Genomic DNA, 20,924 nt, shown 5'->3' with positions numbered 1-20,924 from the left:
CTGTTCTTTTAGCACAGCCATTCTGTCCAATGCCAGGCCATACTAGAGAAAAATATGTAACTTTGCTGAGGGGTGACTTTGGATTTGTAAGTCTTAATGTCACCTAAGCTGTCATCTCTACTGAGGAATCCTTTTACTTTACTTAGCTTCCTTTTCTTTTTCCTCTGGCAGCAGATCCAAACTTACCATGAACATTCTCTACAGTAAATCACAGTCTTCTCACTTCATTAGATGACTTTCTTCAATTTAGATGAAATTTAGTCAGACATGAACTTCATATATTTCCCTCTGATTTCCCTCCTAATATCCATAGATATGTCCATTTTTAATCTCTGTCCATCTCTTTTAACAAAGAGGCATGTGACTGACTTTTTAAAGGCTATTTGACCTGTACTTTTAATCTCAGTCCCTGAAAATTTGTATTACATCTACTAGTCTGATTAATATCTTTCTCTTTATTGATTGTGTCCTGTCATCTTAGAAATATGCTCAAATGGGCTGGGCACAGTGGCTTATGCCTGTAATCCCAGCACTTTGGGAAGCCCAAGTGGGCAGATCACTGGAGGTCAGGAATTCGAGATCAGCCTGGCCAACATGGCGAAACCCTGTCTCTACTAAAAATACAAAAATAAGCCGGGTGTGATGGTGTGCATCTGTAGTTCCAGCTACTTTGGAGGCTGAGGCAAGATAATCACTTGAACTGGGAGGTGGAGGTTGCAGTGAGCCGAGATTGTGCCATTGCACTCCAGCCTGGGTGACAGATTGAGACTCCACCTCAAAAAAAAAAAAAAAGAAATATGCTCAAATTGCCTTATCTTAAAAACATCATTTTCAGTTCTTCCTGCCTTCTAGACTAGCCCATTATTTTTCTTTTTCTACACCATCAGGAGTATTCTATACATACTGTCTTTACTTCAGCCCAGTCATTCTGGCTTTCTTTCCCACCATGCTACATAAACTTCTTTCTTCAAGAGGTTGGCAGTTTCTTGCTATTTTTAAATCCATTTGGACAGTTTAACTCCTGCTATGCTTGCCTTCACTGTAGTAATTGATTATTGACCAGTCTTGAAATATTTTGAATTCATGGTTTTCATTGACAACCTCTTCTCTTCTCTTTTTATTACTCTGACCAGTTCTATCCATTGTCTTTCTCTGATTTATTTTCCTCTGCTGATTTTCTATGTGTTTTATCCCCAGGATCCTTTAGTTGATCATCTCCTGGTTTTATATGCTTATCCTGGTTTCTCTTACCTTTCCCAGCTTTGACTCTTGCTGATATGCTAATGACTTCTAGCGCACACCTTTTTATGAATTTGACTTCCTATTACACGTTTCCATTTGAATGGCCCATTGCCACCTCAAATCCAAAACCAAACTTACCCACCTGCTTAAATTTTGTTTTCCTCCATTAATTCTCTTACATATATTTTAATGGCATCCTTATCCACCATCTCCCAAGCTGAAAACTCAGAGTAGTGTTAATCTCTTCTTTCTTTCCCATCACTTCTTTCACATCTAACCAGCACTAAAGTCTGCCAATTCTCCCTCCTAAAAGGCTCACAGTTTTGTCACATCCTCTCTATTGCGTTTGCTTTAATTCAAGCCCTATTACTCTTTGCTTAAATTGTTGCTATTGACCTCAGTGTTCAGTCTCTTAAGTCCTCTGTCTCTGCTGTGCTGAAATTATCTTTCCATAACTATCTTTCATAATGCCTTAATTTTTTAAAAGACTTTACCCATTGCCTTTTGAAAAGTTTTCCAGTCCCTTAGCATGGCCTAACAGGCATGTTCCTCATTAACCCAACATTCTTTTCTCATGTGCTTCCCTTGTACCCTTTGCTTTACCCAGGTAATCTTTTGAAACACCCTAGCATCTTGTCTTCTTTGGCATCTTCCTGCCCTTTGAAACTTACCTACTTTTCCTATACTTAAATGACCTTCTCCTACCCTTCCTGAATAACTTATTCATTCAACAAAAATTAAGTGCCTTTTGTGAGCTCTCATAGGTTTGTAGTTATTATTTAAAATCCAGCCCAAATTCTATTATTTCTTAAAGCTGTCTTGGGTTTCTGCACATAATATGTAGTATATTATACTAAAGCACACATTTTTTCCATATTTATCTTTAAAACTGATATTAATTTAGGACTCTTCACATCATTAAAATAGTATTGTGAAAGCATTAACTGAGTGAAAAGAGAAGCATTGTGGCTAGCATCAAAATGACAAGGAGAGTTTTGAAAGAGGTAAGGAATACTTGTAATAAAGGAGCTGTTGTCCAAAGAAAGAGAATTAAAATTGCAAATGCTCACAAGTGGCAGAAGTATGAATTTCTGTCCATGTCTTCTCCTTCTTTATTCCTGAAGATTCCTGACACATATTATTGTTAGTGTCTCCTAAGTATTTCCCACTAGATTAGCTTTCTGCCATATGGATTTATCCTAAATACCCTTCATTAGTTATCCCTAGAATAATCTGTGTTTTTCTCAAATCAGCAACTTCTAATACAGTCAGAAAGATTTTCCATATATAATGGCTCCCACACAGGCCTATATGTCCCCACTATTCCCTCTTCTCGAACATACGGTTTAACTTTATGTTTTTTCTTTCCCAAATCTAGTAATTTTTGTGTGTGTTCATTCAGTCTTTACAAATTTGTGTTTCTTTGTTCTCTATGATCTAGTCTGATTTTTTTTTCCCCAAACCCATTTATATATTTCTTTTAATCTCAGCTTCCTACCATGGCCTGGGTAACAGCAACCATCATTGATTCCAGTTCAGTTTTTACACAAAAAGCTTTACTTTTATTTTTTTAATATTATGTCTGTTTTAATTATATTGAGCTGTTTTGAAGATGTATTTGCTTCATTTCTGCCTGTTATATAGTATTTTAAATAATGCTACTAAGATTTATTACCAAACAACTGAGTTTTTTATCTTTTATCTTTTTAATATTTTCCCAAAATTAGTGGTTTTTTTCTTCTAATAGGCATCATATTTCATACAAATATGCTTATTGAAAATATACTGTGGTAAAAATGTTTGTGCAATTGATTCATGGGCTTTATTTTTACTCGAAAACATGTTGTTTCACTTCCTCTATTATTAGTTTGGATTCTTAGTAATTGAAGATCATATCCTATATTGTAAGCAGCTGCGAGGAAACTCATAGAATATTTTTCTTGAATAGAAACTGTTTTTTTTCTCTTATCAGTAATCTTGTAACAGACTTAATTTGCCTTAGTTTTCAAGCAGTAATTAAAAGGATGAATACAAATCCCATATTTAAAATTAATATGTTCTTCTAATTTTGATCATTTAACAAAATATATTTAAAAATCCAATGCTTCACACTTATATAGCACCTGTATATTGGTAGATTTCACCTAGTTTTATACATTGCTAGAAATGCAGAGTATCTAAGAGGTTAACCCTTAAGGGTTTACTCATTTGTTAAGACTGTAGCAGTGATAACAATCTTAATTTTTTTCAGTTAGCCATTATTTAGAGGACAGGATAATGAGTGTTAAACAAAAAGAACGTGCTTAATGTAGGATAGTCTTTTCTATCAAAATGTCATAATTATTTTAATCTTATTTTACTTGAAAATTCAAAATATAATAATTTTAGTTTCTCTTAAATCTTTGAGATCTTCATTTTTACTATCTAGGCTTTGAAATTACAAATATAAAAGTTAATAGACTATTCTATTCTCTAAACCCCCATTAATAAACATTTTGTAAAAGTGGTGTACACAACCTAAATGGGAAATCATTAAAGTTTCTCCCTATATATTTTTTATGTATATTGTACTAAATGCAATATTTTGCCAACTGTTCAATGTGTGTTTAACCAATGGCAAAATAGGTAGGTTTAAAAAAGTTATTAATTTTATAGTATAGATTACAATTAGTGGATATAATATGCTGGATAATAACTATAACAAATAACTTTGTCACATGTGAAAATTCCAGTCATCAAATACGAGATCATCATTATATTTTTCATTGTTTTAAAACTTGGTTTACACATTGGTCGTTGTCACTTGCTTGCTTAAGTTTCATTGGCTATGTTGGTTCTTAGAAAAACTGTTAAAAGAAACTTCTGCTTTTCAGAAGCAATATGTAACTTCTTATCCTTTTCCAGGATATGGAAAAATGAAATAAACAATACAAATACTTTCAAAGTTTTACCTCATCCTTCTTTTGTTTACACGGCTAAATTCCATCCAGCTGTAAGAGAGCTGGTAGTTACAGGATGCTATGATTCCATGATACGGATATGGAAAGTTGAGATGAGAGAAGATTCTGCCATATTGGTCCGACAGTTTGACGTTCACAAAAGTTTTATCAACTCACTTTGTTTTGATACTGAAGGTATGTCAGAGACTATGAATGAAGACCAGCTATGTGAAGAATTTTTTTTTACCAGAATAATAGTTATTTAGGCTTGAGAGGGTTATATACTGATGATTGCACATATTTAGGTTTATGCTTATTTTGCAGGTCATATGATAGATTTGACACTGAGGGACTTCTGGTGTAATTTTTAAGTTTTTAAATTCTTAAACATTTAGATTCAATTAATCTTTGCTATAACAACCAGTCATCTGCCAAATTGCATAAATATATTTCTTTGAACTGGTGATTATCATTCTTACTTTTTTTTCAAGAACCTTAAAATTTGCAAACATATAGAAGGGAAATTTGCAATTATTTAAAGTTTTATCTTGATATAAGAATAATATAGTAGCTGGGCACGGTGGCTCGTGCCTGTAATCCCAGCACTTTGGGAGGCCGAGTTGGGTTGATCACAAGGTCAGGAGATCAAGACCATCCTGGCTAACACGGTGAAACACCATCTCTATGAAAAATACAAAAAATTAGCCGGGTGTGGTGGCATGCGCCTGTAGTCCCAGCTACTTGGGAGTCTGGGGCAGGAGAATCGCTTGAACCCTGGAGGTAGAGGTTGCAGTGAGCTGAGATCGCGCCACTGCACTCCAGCCTGGGCGACAGAGTGAGACTCCATCTCAAAAAAAAGAATAGTATGTTTTAAAGATGCAAAACCTAAATCATTTTATTATCTGAAAGAATGAAGAAATTTATTGTATCTATTAAATAGTCACTTTTTACATAATTTCAGAGACTAGGCATGTAGGCTAGTGCTATAATTAATTGGTATGGGATCCAGATCAAAAGGATAATACTGCTGATTTACTCAGTTCACCTGTAGGGATGTTAATAAATTTGGAACATATTCAGGAAAGACTCTGAATAGAAAGGTATCTGAAAACTAACTCTGTCATAATAGCAGTAGTTCAGATTATAAAAAAGACATAAAGACTTTCTTCAACTATTTGGCCATAAGATATCCAAATGTGCAAAAAAAAAAAAAAAAAAAGGAAATTGGTTCATGTTACTCCAGTGGGTAGAGGTGGGCCAAAGCTGTAGAAGATAGATTTTCTTTGTTCAGAATTAGAAAGAATATTTTAATACAGGGAGCAGTTCACCAGTTGAATAGCTGTTTTATAAAATACTGAATTCACAGTTGCTGAACAGCCATCTGTTGTTAGTGGTGGTGTTTGAGATATTCCTGAGTGGGTATGAAGTTGAACTTAATGGTCTCTGAGGTCTGTCAACTTCAAGATTATTTGACTCCAAAGAATTGATGTTAAACTGGAATACCTGTTATTTATTATTTTATTCATTTCTTGATCATTTAATGAGTTTCTATTGAGTCTCGGGTATTATACTGACACTGCATATTAGAATATAGGTATTTTTCTAGGAATCCAAAACAGATTTGCAGGTTAATAAAGATGAGAAATAATGTTACATGTCGAATGGTTCAAATTATTTGGCTTTGGAATATGAGCCATGTACACATGTACTGAGAGGCTCATTTCTTTTTATAGTTAAATTCAGGTAAGTGAAGAAGGGAAAGAAGTCATCAAAAATAATTTAAAAGAGTAAAGAATTCATTTAAAGATAATTGGGGTTTGTTTGTGAGTTGCATTTTGATTTTTGGCTTTTTTAAACTGAAATACCTTTTAATAGCCCTTCAGTTCTTTGACTGTTTTACTGGGGTATGGTTTCCCCCAATTTCCTATTATTTGTTTCTAACTCTGTGTGACATTGAGTGATCTTATTTTTTTAAATAGGTCATCATATGTATTCAGGAGACTTTACAGGGGTGATTGTCGTTTGGAATACCTATGTCAAGGTTAATGATTTGGAACATTCAGTGCGCCACTGGACTATAAATAAGGTATAAAATCATATTTTATATTTTGGGATTTAATTAAAGAAGTTGGAAAAATCCAATCACATGACTTTAAGATAGGACGTCAGGACATTCTCTTCTCTCATTTCAAAAAATTAACAGTTTTTCTTAGTTATCAATAATTAATTAGCACACCCTCCTGATGGCTGACTGATGATATAATGACTTATTGAAGATTTAAAATTTTGGCCAGGTGTTAATTTCACTTTTTTATACCCCATTTGCACTGTGGCATTCAGTAATCCATTGGGTGACATTTATACTAAAATGAGATGTATGTTATATTACCATCGATAAGTAATAATTTATATTTTCTATTATATCCTTTTTCCTTGGTCCAATTATATCTCTAAAAGCAGTGTTGTCAGTATTTTATCAACACTGGTGTCTTTCAGAGTTACGCAATTATTATGAAGATCTATCATTTAATCACAATAATTGTTTCATTTGAAATTTGCTGAATAGAAACAAATGAATAAGTTCTTTCATTTGGGGGCTGGAGTGTTTTTAAGACAGATTGTATGTTAAGCAATTTTGTTAGTGTACATTTTTTACTTTTTATTTAAAAATACAAATGAATCATTAAACTTGAATTTGTTCTATATAAATTGATTCAGTTTCTGCCTAACATACCTTTTTCTTCAATTTTTCATAATATAATTATGATAGTAGTTGAAAAAAGACACCCTAAGTGAAAAATAATTTCCATGAATTTTAGTTAAATCTGTTGAGTCTATCAGATCTGTTGAAAAAGCAGTTCATTCTGTTGTTAGAAATTCTTATCTAAATAAGAATAGAAACTTGAAAATTAATTCTACATGTGGTTTTGAATTTATAAAAATTGGAAGCTTATATGATTTTAAACAAAAAATTTAATGTTACAAGATGTGTTTGTTGGAAGTGCTTCTTGTTTGGGACTGACTAAATTTTGGGAAAGTGAACATACTACAAAAACACATACTAATTAAATGTGCGTTTGCACATTGCATAACAACACAAAAATACAATTCATCAGCTTTGTTTTCAGCCCTAAACTGAAGTTACTCAGAATCCTTTTGCTAACAATTTTAAAGCATCCTATACAGTGGAATTGGAAATGATATTTTAAGATTAATTTTGTACCCCCAAAAAAGTTTAACGTTAGACAAACTTTTCAGTAGTAGTATTTTTTTTTTTTGTCATTTTAGGAAATTAAAGAAACTGAGTTTAAGGGAATTCCAATAAGTTATTTGGAGATTCATCCCAATGGAAAACGTTTGTTAATCCATACCAAAGACAGTACTTTGAGAATTATGGATCTCCGGATGTAAGTATATTTCAATGTTGACAAGATAAGTACTCACAGAGTAAGTAATGAATTAAATTATATTTATAAAATTCGGTAGTAGTTCTCAACTAAGCAGTGTCCCCACACTCACCAAGGAACATCTGGCAGTATCTGGAGATTTTTTTTTTTTTATGTTGCTTCTAGTATCTAATGAGTCGAGATAAAAAATATTGCTAAGCATCCTACAGCCCATAGGATGGCCCCCCTAAAACAATTATCCAGCCCAAAATGTGAGTAGTTCTGAGACTGAAATGTAGTTAGTTGCTTTTATTTTCACAACTAAAAAAAAGAAACTTCTACCTTCAACGATGATATTGATTGATACTGATATTATCACTATGATACTGTTACAGCATTAGTATAATATAACTACAGGAGAGGGCTTTTGATTTATATGTCCTTGTTTTTTTCTTTATTTCCAAATAATGGCAAATGTAGGGAAATATCCTTCCTGTAAAAGGTGGAAGCAGCGTTCTGGGAAAATCAACATGGACTTCTAGTGCACTTTTGTTTGATGTTAGAGATGATAATAATACCTAACCTGGCACAAAGTGTGTGCTGAAATGGTGTTTACTGTTTTTTCGTGAGTGAAAAAATATGGAAGGCTATGTACCATATTTAGCAGATGGTTTAATAATATGTTTTATCTAATTTTTTTTCAGAGATCAAATATTCCTTGTATTATTTTAAAAATTCATCAGGTAGAAAAATATATGAGTATAAAAATTCTATCCATTAGTTTAGTAACCAGCTCAAATGCTACTTCCATAAAGTAATCTCTCTTGCTCTATAGCTAGAATTAATTTCTCTTGTCCAAGTTTGAAAAGAACTCTTCTGTTTTTCTTTTGCAGTACGTTCTACATCCACCTTCTATTTTACGTTGACATGTTTCTCCTCTCTTGCTAAATTATAAACTCCCTGGGCTCTTGGGACTAGCTCTCCTTTATTCTGCATCCATTATATTATAGAATGTCTCCCATATGACAGATTCTCAAAAAATGTTTGTTGAATGGAAATTAAGTATTTAAGAGAAAAGATTTTATACCACCAGTCATTTACATGATTAAGACAGTTACATTTGTAAAATCTTTTTTGCTTGTAGATTAGTAGCAAGGAAGTTTGTAGGAGCAGCAAATTATCGGGAGAAGATTCATAGTACTTTGACTCCATGTGGGACTTTTCTGTTTGCTGGAAGTGAGGATGGTATAGTGTATGTTTGGAACCCAGAAACAGGTGAATATTTATTGAACTTTAAAAATCATCTGGGGAGGTACAGGGGTTTGAAGAAGTGTGAAAATTCTACCATTTTATGGAATAGTTTTCAAGGAAATTCTGATTTCAGGTTTTCAATTATGTTTTTTAAGATTAGAAAGCCTTTAAAGGAACTCAGCTACAGTCTAAACATGTATTAAATTTTGTTCTCTATTGCTTTAATATCTTTATGGATTTAGAATTTCACATTATAATTCAAGGTTTGTTCTCTCATGGCCTATAATGAGACATTGCTGATCTTAGAAAAGCATTTAATGGAGACTAACACAAAGCACAAAATGTTACAAGCTGAATTTGGAATATGATTAGGTAGACAAATTGTTAAACATCTATATTTTCATTAGTAACAGAAACATACCTGTGAAAGTTTTGATGTCTGAAACTTAAATAGCAAGTTGCCTGAATTACTGCAATTCAGTTTTTTTCCAATAAACAATTACATTGGGAAGCTCACTTGTGCCTCACCTTTGCTTTTCAAAAGAAAAGCTAAAGCTACATGAATGTTTTTAATAAGAAATTGAGAGAATTTCGTAAAACTAACTTTAAAATTTCTTTAATGAACAGTATTTGATTTTTTCCTTGTTTTTTTTTTATTCTTTCTGTTAGGCATTTTGACTAGTCAGGTAACTAAGGTTTTTGTTTGATTGTTTCCTGTACCGTGTTTTGATGCTTTAGCATCAATTCAGTAGCATTAAGTCTCACCTTCAATAAATGAATCTAGATTCTTTGCTTTTTGACTCCTGACTGATTTTCCTGGATTCCACAGATCTCTGCTTTAGACATCTTTTAGGCCATAGTCATAGGTATCTTTCAAGCAAATGGGTACCTCAAACAGCATCTGGGGAGAAAAAAAAAAAAAAAAATGGAAAAGTTAATCCTTCACCAAAGCTCAACCAACTAGAGTTTCTTTAGTTTTAGAGTCCTGTAATTTCTCCCGTAGTTCTACCCAGAGTTCTCTGTCATTTGGAGTTTGCTTAGCTCTGTCCAATCTCCAATCTCAGAGTCATATACCTCTCTACTTCCATCTGTGCCCTTTGTCTTTATTTTGTGCCTTGGAAGCCTCAATGAAGAGGTAGAAAGTAGAAAGAGGAGGGTCAGTGGAATGTAAAATAAAGATAATTTAATACATTGTTACTCAAACATTTTTAAATATTTGAGGTTTTCACATAAATAATGTGAGCATCATTGCTGTAAATATTTTCTAATAAATGGCAGAATAATCTTGTAACAAGATTTATCAATACAGATATGCTCTGATATACATTTTTGAATCTGTCTTTTTATTTAGGAGAACAAGTAGCCATGTATTCTGACTTGCCATTCAAGTCACCCATTCGAGACATTTCTTATCATCCATTTGAAAATATGGTTGCATTCTGTGCATTTGGGCAAAATGAGCCAATTCTTCTGTATATTTATGATTTCCATGGTAAGTCTACCACTTGATAAGTAAAGAATTTTTAGAGTAACCTTTACATTTAGACTGAACTGGGAATCTGTCTGGAATTTAAATGTTGACAAAAGTACACATAACAATTGTGCCCTTATGTTGGAATCACAGAAAGCTAGCCACAAGTTTCTTTGTAAATCAATTTAAGTAAGTAGAATTCACCTAAAAATTATTTGGAATATGTTAACTAAATTTAAAAGGTAAATAAAACTTAGGGAATACAGATCTTTAATGTTTTCAGTTGACTATTGAGTTAATATTTTATCCTATGTTGTTACTAAAGCACATAGTTTAAATAAATTGTAGTTTTGAGAGTTTCTTAACATAAAAAGTAGGGGGAAAATCACGTCAGTGAAAACATCACCTGGAATTAGAAATCTAATGTCTTCCATGTCCGCAATTACGCTATTCTATCATTCTGAGAAATAATAAGGAAATAAAAAGTTTGGATACATTATTTTTCAGGGACAGTATGGTATTCTAAGAATTCTTTGGATGTATGCTGGTTTTCATATATTTCTTTAATTTCTATCTTGAAATTAGGATTCCACTCTTCTATATTATACTATTAGTGCTGTCATTCTCAAAATTGCATTTCTATTTTCTTCATATATTCTTGTACAAAAATGAAAAGTCTTTGTTAGTTTCTTTGATTTGCTTATGGAAAGTTAAGTGTATTAAGTTAATATAGATTGAATTGATTAATGGTTGTGATAAATACTAAGTCATTAGGCAATTAAGTTAGAAATCTGAAGTTCTTGATCACAGCGTGAATTATATTATGCCTTCCAGGGTAAATTATGCTAGAAAATAATGTGTAAAATCAAAATTTAATCTTATTTTAAAGAATTTTATAGAGAAGAAATCATTTCTGCAACACATACTCAGATTTATAGAACTCTATTACTAATGGTAGAATTGCCAAGCAACACAGTACCATTTACTATTACAAGCAGACATTAGCAAAAATAAACACTGCCTGATTATAGGAAAAAATAGATGGATTCCTCAAATCATTCAATGTCCAAATCTGGTGTCTAGTTTCAGCAAGTATCCTGAAACAGTTCTCTCTTTGTACCCACTCTAAATCTTCACATAAATGAAGAGTTATACCAAAGTACTCTATATTTGGAACTGTTATACAGGAAATAGGCAGCACAGTTATTTCCTCAGACTCTTAAGAGGTTTACAATAGTCTTCATTCAATTTCTAATTTGTTTTTTATGCCTTTGAAATTTTCACTACACATACACATTAAAGTTCCACTCTATCTTTTCTTAAAGCAATTTATTTTTTGTCACTGACAGGATTTTATCATCAGAGTAGCCCAGGATAGTTAGGTTTGCCAGTTTGGTTTTTAGGCAGTAAGCATAGAAGTCCATTCTAGAGGCCTAGTAGGAGGAAGAGCTAAGCATTTTAGGAGTCCAAAAAAATGGGGTTTCGGCTCCATTCTGTTACTCTAGTGACCTTGCACAAGCTTCTTGCCTTCCTGAAGCTCCATTTTCTTATCTATGAAAAGGTACTACAGTACTAATACCTGTCCTACCTAAGAGAGGTATTTGTGAAGATACTATGAGACCACGACTGTGAAAGTACTAGGTAAATTGAGAAGCACAATATTAAAACAAAAGATAAAATGGGTTGTATGCCCATCCAACCAGTAGACACTTGACTATATATAAGAATTTCTGTTTTAATATGCTGATAGGCATCTCTATATGGAAAGGAGTTGAGTTTTTTCTCCTCTCTTTTACTCTGTTGGTCACTCTTTTATTTATTAAAGTATGTTTCTTTCCAGGTCAATTTATTAGAATATAAATGCATAAAATTAAAAACATAATGTTGTTTCCACACTATCTTAATGTGCAAGAGGAAGGATTTCCATGAGCATTTTAGAAATCTAAATATTCAAATAATAGGCACATTAAATTAAAATTATTTGTGCAATATATCACAAACACAATTTTTGATATGCAAACACACCTTTACAAACAAATTAAAACTAAAAAATGTTTCAACACATTTTCCCAACTCGTTGCTGTCTATTTTTAAAAAGAGGAAGCTTAGGAAGAAGTTAAGTAATCTTAAGCCATCTAAGATTTAGCAGAGTTCTTGTGAATGGTATAGATCCATAAGAAAAGTGTAATATTTATTACTGACCTATTAGAGTTTTGTCTTATGTTTTATTTTTTAATACAGGAATACTTTGCTCATAATTTTTTGTTTGAAAATAAAGTTTACATATGGCTTTACATAAATATTTTAATGGCATAAAATTCAAAAAACACAAAAGATTTAAGAGATTTTTAAGTGGTGTTTAAAAAAAATTATCAGATAATTTTCCAGGAAAATGGAGCAAGCTTAATTTTTTTATAAGCTAAACAAGTTGTGAATGAGACCACAGTGGTAACTAAATGTATCATCCATCTTTCAGTTCTAGCAAAATCTGTGAAGAGTTAGCAAGCATCTTTCCCTGGTAAACATATGTTCAGGTTGTGGTCTTTTGGGTCTTTCATTCTACTGACTTTTTGCTTTTTTTGGTAAGAAATACGATTTTTACTTTCAGAAGGCAGTTTTATTTGCCTGATGTTGAAAGGGTTAATCATCCAGTAATACAAAATTTAGTCACAGAGTACCACAAATAATGTACTTTTAGGATTCCCATAATAACAGAGTACTAGTCAGAGAAACGGCTTCTACTGAATTAAATTTATGAAGCTAGACTTCAGTTAATGTTTTGTTATTAATCAATATTCATCTGAGTCTCTAGGATATTGTTCTAAATTTAATAATAATTTTAGTAAATACTTACATAGCATTTTCGTTGTTCCTGGTTCTGTTTTAAGCATTTTACATATATTTAAGTTTCTGCAATAATCTTATGACATAGGGGCTGTTATCCTCGCTTTACAGGAGCCATGGCGTTAAATCAATGCAGTTTGCTCCTGGAGTCCATGCTCTTATTTGCTACACTAAATTTCCTTTTCAGCAAATTTCTTGAAATACTAGTTTCTAAATGTCTAATAATCAAACCTTGTTTTTTCTACAGTACAGGTTTTTCTATGTTTCTCTGTGGAGTATGTGGTTTCCTTGTATTTTCTATACTTTGTAAGAAGCAAAGATGGAAGCTTGTTCATCTTTTTCCTACTAGTACCTACCCTGAATACTGACACATAATAAATATGCATGTAGTGTTTTCAGTGGAGTCAAGTCTAATTTGAGAAGTTCTCAGCATTGTTTGATAATTCTAGGTAATGAGGCTGATTTTTCACTAGGTGGCAATGTCTCCTCTGAACCAGAGTTAATACTGAGTATATTAACCAGAGTATATTAACCCGAGTTAATAACAGAGTATTAACTCTGGTTCAGAGGAGACATAGTTGTAGTATCTTAGACAAGACAAATCTTTATTAAGCACCTATTGTGTGTCAATTTGAGCTGTGTTATGAAACGCAGGAATCAGACTCAGATTACCATTCTTTTTTCTAGTCCTTTGTACTTCCTAAGTAGTTGTTCACATCTCTCAAAGAAATTTAAACCAAAAAGCAGTTTCTACTACTGACATGATTTTATTAATACAATTCATATTAATTAATGATAGCTTACATTGTCATTGTTGACAAACTTATTTTTTATATTGTGGCACACTTTACCAGAGTTCAGGGCAACATGTACCTTTAGTTTCCTATAAAATTTGTTATTTAACTTGCTCATTGCCTAGAAGCATGTGATATTTAGAATGCCATATGTCTAACATAGTACCTGGCATGTTACTAATATGCAATAAATGAATAAATGTTGGCATTAACAATTACAAATCCTGTAGAATAGCATTTTTTCCTTAAATTTTATAAAAATATATGCTGAGAGGCATCATCAGTAAATTTGGGGCTAATAACAGTGGTAGTAGTAGCTAACATTTATCAAGCATTTAATATGTCTACCAATCTTATGAGCATTTTACATATATTATCTCATACCATCCTTCTAAAACTCTTCATTGTAGATCCCATTATTATCCTCATTTTGCAGATGATGAAATGGAGGCACAGAGAGAACAATAATTTTCCTAAAGTAACACAGTTGGTGTAAAGCCACCATTTTGTTCTAAGCTGACTCCAGAGTCCATGTTCTCAATGCATTAAGCTATCTGTCTTAGGCACTTATTTAGTCCTTGCATTTCCTGATCAAGAAGTAAATTTAAAAAGTAGCTAAATATTCCTATGGTAAAATGTGTTGTTGGTTTTCAATTTCAACATTTAGGAGAACCCCTTAAGAAAGGAAGTTTGCTTATCTAGTATTATTAATAGTTCACTCCCTTAAAAATGTGGGGGGTGGCTGGGTGTGGTGGCTCACACCTGTAATCTCAGCACTTTGGGAGGCTGAGGCAGGAGGATCGCTTGAGGCCAGGAGTTTGAGACCAGCCTGAGCAACATAGTGAGACCTCATCTCTACATACATACATATATACATACAAACATACATACATACATACGTACATAAAAATAAAACTTTGAGGAGTAACATAATTATGATGTAATAAGCCATTATGTTCTCAATATAGTTTAAAATACAAATATTCTTTAGTTTATAGCATTAATTTTTTTTTTTTCTTGAGACACGGTCTCTGCTCTGTCACCCAAGCTGGAGTGCAGTAGCACAATCACAGCTCACTGCGGCCTCAACCTCCTGGGTTCAAGCAGTCCTCCCACCTCAGCCTCCTGAGTAGCTGGGACCACAGGATACTCGACTAATTTCGTGTGTGTATTTTTTGTAGAAACAGGGTTTTGCTATGTTTGAGACAACCCTAGGCCTGGTCTCAAGTGATCTGCCCACCTTGGCCTCCCAAAGTGCTGGGATTACAGGCGTGAGCCACCATGCCTGGCCTCATTACATTTTAATATAACTCCTTTTACAATATTTTTGAAATCAGATAATGTCTAGTAAAAATAAATTTAATATCCACAGTTTTATGTACAATATAGGTAAAATGTAGTGGTTTTCTATATTGGAGATAGCTGTTTGTATGTATTCATTTGCAATACCATGTACATACAATACATCTACAAATATAGAAATACATTTGTTTTCTATGTTCTATATGGCATTCATTTGTAATACTTATGAATAATTCAAAAGCACATTCAGATAACATAATTCTCATACAAGATTATGTCATTAAAATATACCTAATAGTAGGGCAGAATTTTAAATATTTATTTTTAGCCTGGTAGGAGAAATTAAAAGATAGAAATGCCACATTTTAAGACATGCCAAAACTACCTGTTTCTTGGTTATATGCTGAAGTACCTATTTTAATATTATTCACATAATAGGTACTTTGATAGGAAAGTTTGTATCATTCAAGAACTCAAGACATATGGAAAACTTAGTCAACTTGATAGTTTTGAGCATAAACCAGAGCCCTGAATTCCTCTTTAAGACTTTTTTTTTAAATGTTTACAGTGGTGTTTTTAATTGCACTAATGCATGAATGATATGATGTAAAATAGACAACAATAAAGACTGGAGTAAGAGAGCACTGGCATTCTAGACAAAATACTACCACTCTCTATTTGACCCTGATCAAATAATTTACCTTTCTGCACTTGTTTTGTTCCGCTTGTAAAATTAGAATAGCATATATTCTATTTTATGTCAATATTTTTATCAAAGGATAAAATGAAACTATAAAATGAGGCATGAAGCATAAATACAGGCATACCTTGTTTTACTGATGTTTGCTTTATTATGCTTCATAGATATTGCGTTTTCTACAAATTGAAGGTTTGTGGCAATTCTATGTTAAGCCAGTCTATTGGTGCCATTTTTCCAACATTGTGTGCTCACTTTGTGTCTCTCTGTCACATTTTCGTAGCTCTCAAAATATTTCAAACCTTTTCATTGTTATGTCTGTTATGGTGATCTGTGGTGAGTGCTTTTTGATGTTACAATTGTAATTGCTTTGGGGCACTACAAACTATACCCATGTAAGATGGCAAACTTAATTGATAAATGTTGTAAGTGTTCTGACTGCCCCACCCACCAGCCATTCTCCCGTTTCTCTCCCTCTCTTCAGGCCTCCCTATTCTCTGAGACACATATTGAAATTAGGCCAGTTAATAACCCTGCAGTGGCCTTTTAAGTATTCAAGTGAAAGGAAGAATTGTACATTTCTCATTATAAATAGAAAGGTAGAAGTGATTGAGCTCAGTGAAGAAGGCATGGGGAAAGCTGAGATAGGGCAAAAGCTACGACTTTTGTGCCATATAGTTAGCCAAGTTGTGAATGCAAAGTAAAAGTTCTTCATCAGTGAACACACAAATGACAGGAAAGTAAAACAGCCTTATTGCTGATATGGACAAAGTTTTAGTGATCTGGATAGAAGTTCAAACCAGCCACCGTACCCTCTTATGCCAGAGCCTAATCTAGAGCAAGGCCTCTAACTCTCTTAAAGTCTATGAAGGCTGCGAGAGGTGAGGTAGCTGCAGGAGAAAAGTTTGAAACTAGCAGCGGCTCATTCATGAGGTTTAAGGAAGGTAACCATCTCCATAACATTAAAGTGCAAGGTGAAGCAACAAGTGATGATCTAGAAGCTGTAGCAAGTTATCCAGAAGATCTAGCTGAGATCATTGATGAAGGTGGCTACAGTAAACCACAGATTTTCAATGGAGATGAAGCAGCTTTCTATTGGAGGAAGATGCCTTCCAGTAGTTTCACAGCTAGAGAGGAGAAGACATGGATCAAGGAGTAATTTTGACTTTCACGTCTTAGTATTTAAGGAATACATTTCATAAGTCCATAGCTGACATAGATAGTGATTCCTCTGATGAAGCTGGGCAAAGTACATTGAAAACCTGGAAAGGATTCACCTTTCTAAATGCCAGTAAGAACATTCATGATTCATAAGAGGAAGTCAAAATATGGACACTAACAGAAGTTTGGAAGAAGTGTATTCCAGCTCCCATGGATGACTCTGAGGGCTTCAAGACTTCAATGAGGGAAGTGACTGCAGATTTGGTGAAAATAGCAAGAGAACTAGAATTAGAAGTAGAGCCTGAAGATACGAATGAATTACTGCAATCTCATGATCAAACTAGAATGGATGAGTTGTTTTTTATAGATGAGCAAAGAAAGTAGTTTCTTCAGACAGAATCTACTCCTGGTGAAGATGCTGTGAACATTGTTGAGATGACAACAAAGGATTTAGGAAATTCCATATATTTAGTTGGTAGAGCAATGGCAAGGTTTGAGAGGACACAATTTCTGTGGGTAAAATGCTATCAAATAGCATCACATGCTACAGAGAAATCTTTCGTGAAAGTAAGAGCCAATCAGTGCAGCAAATTTCATTGTTGTGTAAAATGCCACAGCCACCCCAGCCTTCAGCAACCACCCCATTTATCAGTCAGCAGACCCTTGATTAACATTAAAGCAAGACCCTCCATCAGCAAAAAGATTACGATTAACTGAAGACATAGATGATTGTTAGCATTTTTTAGCAATAAAGTAGTTTTTAAGGTAAATGCATTGATATTTTAAACATAATGCTATTGTGTACTTAATAGACTACAGTATAGTGTAAACATAACTTTTATAAGCACTAGAAAATTAAAAACATATGACTTTCTTTATTGAGATATATGCTTTATTGCAGTAGTCTGAAACCAAACCTGCCATATCTCTGAGTAATGCCTGTGTTATTAGAGTTCATGAACTAGGCTGCAGTCGGGAAATTGTAGCTATTCTCTATAGCAGGGTATGTATGACACATTTTCAGTTGGATAACATTCTGTGTGATGATTGATAATGGAATAGGAACCAACAAGAGCAGAATAGCATGTACTGCAGGGGATTTGCAGATAGTTGATTCAATTTTGATATCCAGCTAATCAATTTGCCAGATGTTGGTAGATGCTGTCTCATTTGTTTGACTGTGAGACTTGAATCTGCTACACATTACTGTATAGATTTTGAACAGTTTTGTTAGTAATACTTCAAAGTTCTAATTGATTTACAAGGTATGTCAAGGAAATATAGAATTGCCAACAGGCCCTGAAACACAGGCTACCAGAATTGAAGTGTTAAGTCTATAGAACTTCTTGGATCCATCAACTCAGTATCTCAAGATAGCTGAAGGAAGAACAAGTCAGGCCAGATAAAATACAAAAAAAAAAAATCATAAGTCTTGAACATTCACTGCAGATGTTAGAGAAGGAGAATGCTATATAACTGCTAAATGCTGGGAAACTAAATAAGTAGAACTACCAGCTTATAGGGATGATATTATAACTGGAAATATAATAGTTTATAGCTAAAGAAATTAGGTATCCAGTAAGATGACCATATAAAGTAACAGGGCTATATATAATGAAATGTCTTGAACAAAGGAATTAAATGGTGAACCAAAGGGGAACCTTATTGTTAATATAATGTAAGAGAAAGAATATGTTGTGATTCCAGGTTGACTTTATTATAAAGTCAATAATGTAAGTACATAGATTGTAATAATAGCAAAGTTTGCATTTGCTTCAAATGCAAAGGGCAGTGGATTAAAATATCTTATTTCCTCCATCCTTCCTCCTATAAAGATAAAAATCTCTTGAGAAAACCACATTATTTTTTCATAATTGTTTAACTCAAGAACATACACAAAAGCACCAAGCTTATTATATAAATCAAAGGATTTTCCATCATAAAAACATTCTAAGAATTTTTTAATTTTGTAAAATTTTGAATCCCAAATGATAACCTATTAGAAGTAAATTTAGAAGGATTTTGATGGATATAACATTTCTTTAAGCAAATGTAGTTGCCATCTCTGTGCTCTCATCATCTGTGCATTCCTCTGCTGTACCACTTAGCACCTTGCAGTAATTTATTCTCCTTCAGAAGGTCGAAACCTCAAGTGGGGCCAGTGTCTGTATTCCCAGAATCTGCTTAGTGCATGGTACATGACAGCTCTTCAAAAAGTGAGGAAAAGATGGGAGTGAGACTGTTAAAATTATGAGTTTTAAACATATCAGGTTAGATGAGAGCTAAATTTTAAATATGCAAAGTTAAATTAACACAAAAAGTAATGACAAAGTGAAGAAATAGAGTTATTTAATTGCAAAATTATACTCTAACCGTGGCCTATGTCAAAGTGTTTTAGAAACCCCTGAAATATTAAAAGCATAGAGCTTGAAGGAATATCAGAAGTCATTATTAAATCCTATTAATATTTTACAATGAAATCTATATAGTCTGATACAAGTTGATGTATGTATTTGTGGAGGCTGGAGGAGGGGGAAGAGCACAAGAACTTGTGAACAGCTTCTGTTTCTAGTATCTGAGAAACTAAGTCTTTATGAATATTTCTGCAGATTTTTTTGTGGCTGCCTTCACAGAACTAAAGGTGTTAAAGATAAAATAGGGTGTTTAATTTGACCCCTTGAATACCAGTCAGTTGGCTTTTATATAGAAAATTTCCTTTAGATGACAAGAACAAGTATTCATAATTGTTTGTATTTATTTGTGTTATCGGCTTCCATCTGGGCCATTTTAATCCTTCTGAAAGGCATATTAATACCTGGAAAAATAAGAAAGAGTAATAATTAGGCTCTGCTTTTTGTTACTTTTTTTTCCAGTTAAAAATGTCATTTTTAAGAAAGAAAAATAATACATGTTTAGCATATTATAATACTTAGAAAATAGTTTGACAAAAAGAGTAAAATGAAAAATACTGAAATCTTACTAACCTATGTAACTGTTGCTTACATAGGTGTATGTGCTTCTGGGCCATTTCTATGCATGTTCGCTCACTCAAATTAAAATGAAATCATGGTTGGTAGGTACACAATCTCAGAGAAAATATAGGGAGTTAAAAAATGTCATTAAATAATTAAACCCAGTTTTATTTTCCATTCATAGCAGCAAAACACAATTAAATGTTGAAAGGACAATTTTAAAAAGCAAATAAGACCAAGATCATGAAACATGATATGCATTTGTTTATTTATTTATTCCTGAAACCCACCTACTAATGTTAAATGTTCCAAATTCCAGTTCATGGAGCACTTATTTTCTTTTACAGCTTTAAAGTTTCTCTTGTTCTGTAAGCAGTCTTTGAATAGTTGAGGGTCATAAGTGTTCTGATTGTTTTGGAGAAAAGTTCAAAATGTGTAATGAAAAATAATAGTCAAATCCACAACAATCTACAGAGAAATGGCTACACTTCTGTTTAAAAACAGTAATTAGTATTGAGGAATGTACATCACTAAAAGAGTGGAGTGTAAGCAGGTCTTCTCTCTTGATAATATCCTTTGGTACTCACTAGCAGGGAGAGAACACCAATTATTATTGAGCTGTTCTTCATTTAGAGTGCCTGAATGAAATAGTGCATGAATATAAAGATCAAATACCTAATATTGTTTATATGCGTCATCTCAGACTCATAGTTCGTGAAACCAAGGCCGATAACTTGAAAAAGTGGTCGTCCTTTTGTATATACTGTCTATATTGTTTTATAAATTATTTTTTCCAGTGAGTAATATATTATGAGCAGTTTTCCATTGTGATAATTACATTTCTATACATAATTTTAGTGGCTAA

The 20,924-nt window shown here is 33.0% G+C and overlaps 1 protein-coding gene across 14 annotated transcripts in view; it reads left to right on the top strand.

Moving 5' to 3' along the window:
• The window catches only part of AHI1 (Abelson helper integration site 1), a 209,111-nt gene that overhangs the window by 60,461 nt on the left and 127,726 nt on the right, over nucleotides 1-20,924 (top strand). For all 14 annotated transcript variants that reach the window (XR_010140352.1, XR_010140353.1, XM_024248789.3 and 11 more), the window contains 5 exons: nucleotides 4,147-4,376; nucleotides 6,161-6,267; nucleotides 7,470-7,588; nucleotides 8,712-8,842; nucleotides 10,170-10,310. Coding sequence is in view for 12 of the 14 variants with exons in the window: in XM_024248789.3 (XP_024104557.1) it covers nucleotides 4,147-4,376; nucleotides 6,161-6,267; nucleotides 7,470-7,588; nucleotides 8,712-8,842; nucleotides 10,170-10,310 (728 nt within the window). In the remaining 2 variants the exon portion in view is untranslated. The remainder of the gene's footprint in view (nucleotides 1-4,146; nucleotides 4,377-6,160; nucleotides 6,268-7,469; nucleotides 7,589-8,711; nucleotides 8,843-10,169; nucleotides 10,311-20,924) is intronic.

Source organism: Pongo abelii, chromosome 5 (genome assembly GCF_028885655.2).
Source record: "Pongo abelii isolate AG06213 chromosome 5, NHGRI_mPonAbe1-v2.0_pri, whole genome shotgun sequence".
NCBI classification, from domain to species: Eukaryota; Metazoa; Chordata; class Mammalia; order Primates; family Hominidae; genus Pongo; species Pongo abelii.
This window is presented reverse-complemented; position numbering and strand designations above follow the sequence as displayed.